Below are 4,002 nucleotides of genomic sequence, written 5' to 3' on the forward strand. Positions count from 1 at the left end.
ACCCTAAACTTTTCATACGAAACATTTTTCTCTATCCCTACTAGTTTTCGAGATATTTGACTGGATCACTTCAGATGGTCCACCCTGTATATATATAACAACGAAATTGTCTTCAGTTGCACGTACGAATTTTTCAATCGGATTATTAGTTTTTGAAAAACAATTTAAAAAGTAACGATTTTTTATCGCAAAATTGCGACCTTTTTCTTCAAAACAGCGCCATTTTGTTTAAAATTATTTTATCAAAAAATTCGTACGTGCAACTGAAACCACACTCATATACTTTAAAATAAAGAAAAACAAATTTATTTCAGAGCTCCCGTTCAGACGCAACACGAGCGCCCATGGACCCATCTTTTTTCAGACGAGGTGCACATCAATGAGCACTGAGGCTATAAATATTAATATTATTCAATGAATTTTTTTTTATAATTTTGTAAATGTATGTACTTTGAATATATAAAGACAATAATTCATATAAGCTATTAATTTAAAAAAAAAATTTACAATAATAGCCTTTTTTTTCGGCCGTCACCCTGGTGCTCCCCCTTAAGGAAATCGATTCATCACGTAAGAATTTGCAATGTATTTCAATATTTTTCAATTGATAACACAAATATACTTCAATTTATTAATGTAATTTTATTTTTCACACAAATAAATAAAGTAGCTTTGAAGTAATAAACAAAATACATTGCAATATCAAAAGTAAAGATCTTACATTTTAATAAAATTATAATGAATAAGCTAGTTTATCTCTATATATTTTTTGTTATATATTTTTTATATATAATACATGTATTTAATAATATACATATATTTACTATATATAGTATATATATATATATTATACATTTACAATATTTATGTACTTACACATTTACGTACCTAAATTTTAAAATAAAAGTAGGATTCGCGCGCAGTCTATTCACATGGTATATTTAATACTAAAAGAAATTTTTCATTTTTTAATTAGAAATTATTAAATACAATATTATAACATTATATTATATTACAATGATATAAATAAATGTATAGGATAAGATGTGTGATACAATTTCGAACAAAATAAGATTTGAATATAATTTTCGAGTTTAGTAGCGTGATCTCTTATATAACAGAAAAAATATTTTATAGGGGTTTCTTGGATCGCCTACAAAAATATAGAGCTGGAGTGCGTCATTCGTATATAAACAGTATATAAAATATGGTTTATATCTCTTAAACCACTTCTAGTTTCAATTAAAAATTTTTTTGTGATGTTTTATCAAAAGATATCATTTGATACACAATTCAGTTTCAAAATCGCGGGACCAAACACAGGCGAAAAAAATACTGATTTTACTGTCACGCGTTGACAGCAAAATTTTACATTTATCCGTTTCCACCAATGTACATTAACTTTAATCTCGGTTCAAATTATTCTTTATTTTTTTCTAATTTTTAGGATAAGATGAAAAGTACGTTGAACTAAGATTAAAATTAATCTATATTAGTGAAAATAGCCCATTACCATTGGATATTATAATAAATACATTTTTTTAGTATAAGCAATTAAAAAAAATTGATTTTATAGTAATTACTTTTTATTATAGGAACACTTGAAAGTGAAATTGAAGAAAATCATTTAAATAAGATTTTATCAGCGATAAATGTTCCTATAATGCACAGTTCTCTTTATAAACGCTGTGAGAGAAAATCTATAGTTTCTCGCTGATGAAAGTTGTTTGGAAGATTGAAAGAGCGCTTACCAATGAAAAAGAAAATGTAATTTCTATTTAGTCTATCTAATCTCTACTAGTATGTACATGACTTTTTGTTTTGCATGTTTTTAACTAACTATTACTATCTTTCTGTTTACTTGTCTCGAAATATTTATCCCTAACAAATGAATCCGTATAGAAAAAGTTTACAAATTTTTCTATTGTCTTTCAACTTCATATCATAAGAACATATATAGATATATGCATAAATACAGTTCGTTTGTTATAAAAATCTTTCCTATTTTAAGTAATTTCACTTTCCTATTCGCAACTGTCGTTTGCATCACTTTAATTATTCTGAGCTTGTGGCTTTGACCATTCCACGCTCAGAATTAGATGATCATAACCGTAACCATCCAGAGTGGCGATTGCTCTCGCTGCATCGGCTCTGTGCTTGAAATGTACATATGCAAAACCCTTGCAGAGATTAGAAAGCTTCTCTTTGGCGAGAAACTGTTTCACTACGGAACCGAATGGTTTTACAAGCTCATCCAGATCTGCATCAGTGGTGCTTTGCGAGAGATTGGAAATACGTATAGCAGTCGTGTCGTCGCGTCTCTGCATCTGCATCGAGTCGCCGCGTTTGTTGCCGCCGTCGCGCATACCGGGTGGCACGTACTTGCCACCCTGTGGCTTAAGTTCAGCCATTGCACCGGGTACTCCAGTATTAACGAGAGGTTTCTTATCATCTGGTACTTTTCCTAAAATATAGAATTTTAGCAATTATTGTACAAAAATAATGTATATTTGATATATTCATTTATATAACTGAAATTTAAATTATTTATATAACTAAAATATAAATAAAAGTTTTATTTATATTTTAATAATCTCAAACTAGATTGTCACTATTAATAATAACGCTAATAAGTATCTTAAAAACCCGTAAATAATTTATTGCGAAAAATATTACTTCAGTCAGAGTTTAAACTAATATTTTTCGTATAAGATATAATGAAATTTTATTTCGTATTTGTATCAATTGACTTTTGACAATAAACCTACCACCAGCAAGGACAGTGTCTTTATATGGACACTTAGACGTCCAGTGATCGCCGTTACAATTACGGCATTTAACGACTCCCTTGTCGCCCATGCTTTTTAATTTGTCCAGTGAATCTTCTTCCACTTTATTCTCTTCCTCCTTACTAGATATAAATTGCATGAAAACATCTTCACCACCAACAGTGGTAGCTGGATTAGGTCCTGGTCTGTCATCACCAGAGTCGCCAAACTTTGCCCAATTCTTACGGGCCGCAATCGTTTTCGACACTATACGTCGTTCTATCTTATAAGCACGGACAACCTTGATTTTTTTATTATCTTGATTGTACTTGTACTCGGTGAAAATTTTAAAACCATTCTCATAGACTTCTGAAGGCAGAGGTAATGCTCCTCCCTCTTCTTCAACTTCATCAGCCCAGCTAGACTTGACTTCATTTTGTGCAACTGGCATCTCTGCAAGTTGTACAACAATATTATGGAACATTTAATTATATACAAATACTAGTTTAAAGTATATGAAAATATATACTCAATACATATAAACATTGGCCTATATTCAGAACGCGCTTACAACGATGTTAGCACGCTAACATACCATACTTTACGTCATGCATATTATAGAATTTCAGAGATAAAAGTGCGCTTTTACCGATAAAAGCGCGTTCTGAATACGGGCCATTATGTTTCATAATATTAAGATAATTATTTTTATTTATAAAAATACTGTACTTAAATATATTTTATTTTGTTTATTTATTCGTAGAATTATAAAGTTTAATTGTTTAAAATCCCTCCTTCAAATATTTATAATTCCTAATAGTACTTGTCTAATTCAAAATAGAATTATTATAATTTTATGTAATAAAAAAAATTGTTTAAATTAAAATATACATTACTATAAAATATACAAAATATAAATTATATATATATGTGTGTGTGTATATACATTCATATATACATTCATGATATATATATATATATCATATCATATATATCATATATATCATACATATATATGTGTAAATGTATAATGTATATTTTGTAAATTTTGTAGTAGTATATTTTAATTTTTAAAAGTAGAATAAATCTCAAAGATAAATGTTCAAGTTTGAAATTGATCTTTTTTTGGAAGATCAATTTTTTTACAGACCCGAGGAAAAATGTTATATAAATGGACAAATTTTTTATATATAATTGTATATAAAATATGTTAATTTTTTATATAATTATATAT

General features: G+C 28.3%; 1 protein-coding gene and 1 pseudogene across 1 annotated transcript in view; one reads left to right on the plus strand and one right to left on the minus strand.

Moving 5' to 3' along the window:
* Positions 1–353, plus strand: part of LOC108764481 (uncharacterized) — a 4,458-nt pseudogene extending 4,105 nt beyond the window's left edge.
* A 1,324-nt stretch (positions 354–1,677) lies between these two features.
* Positions 1,678–4,002, minus strand: part of LOC108764506 (eukaryotic translation initiation factor 3 subunit G) — a 3,667-nt gene continuing 1,342 nt past the window's right edge. Inside the window, exons 2-3 of the mRNA XM_018512788.1 lie at positions 2,769–3,221; positions 1,678–2,464 (exon numbers count right to left, since the gene is read on the minus strand). Coding sequence (XP_018368290.1) covers positions 2,052–2,464; positions 2,769–3,219 — 864 coding nt within the window. The 5' untranslated portion in view covers positions 3,220–3,221 and the 3' untranslated portion in view covers positions 1,678–2,051. The remainder of the gene's footprint in view (positions 2,465–2,768; positions 3,222–4,002) is intronic.

This window comes from Trachymyrmex cornetzi, unplaced genomic scaffold, assembly GCF_001594075.2.
Source record: "Trachymyrmex cornetzi isolate Tcor2-1 unplaced genomic scaffold, Tcor1.1 scaffold43, whole genome shotgun sequence".
NCBI lineage: Eukaryota > Metazoa > Arthropoda > Insecta > Hymenoptera > Formicidae > Trachymyrmex > Trachymyrmex cornetzi.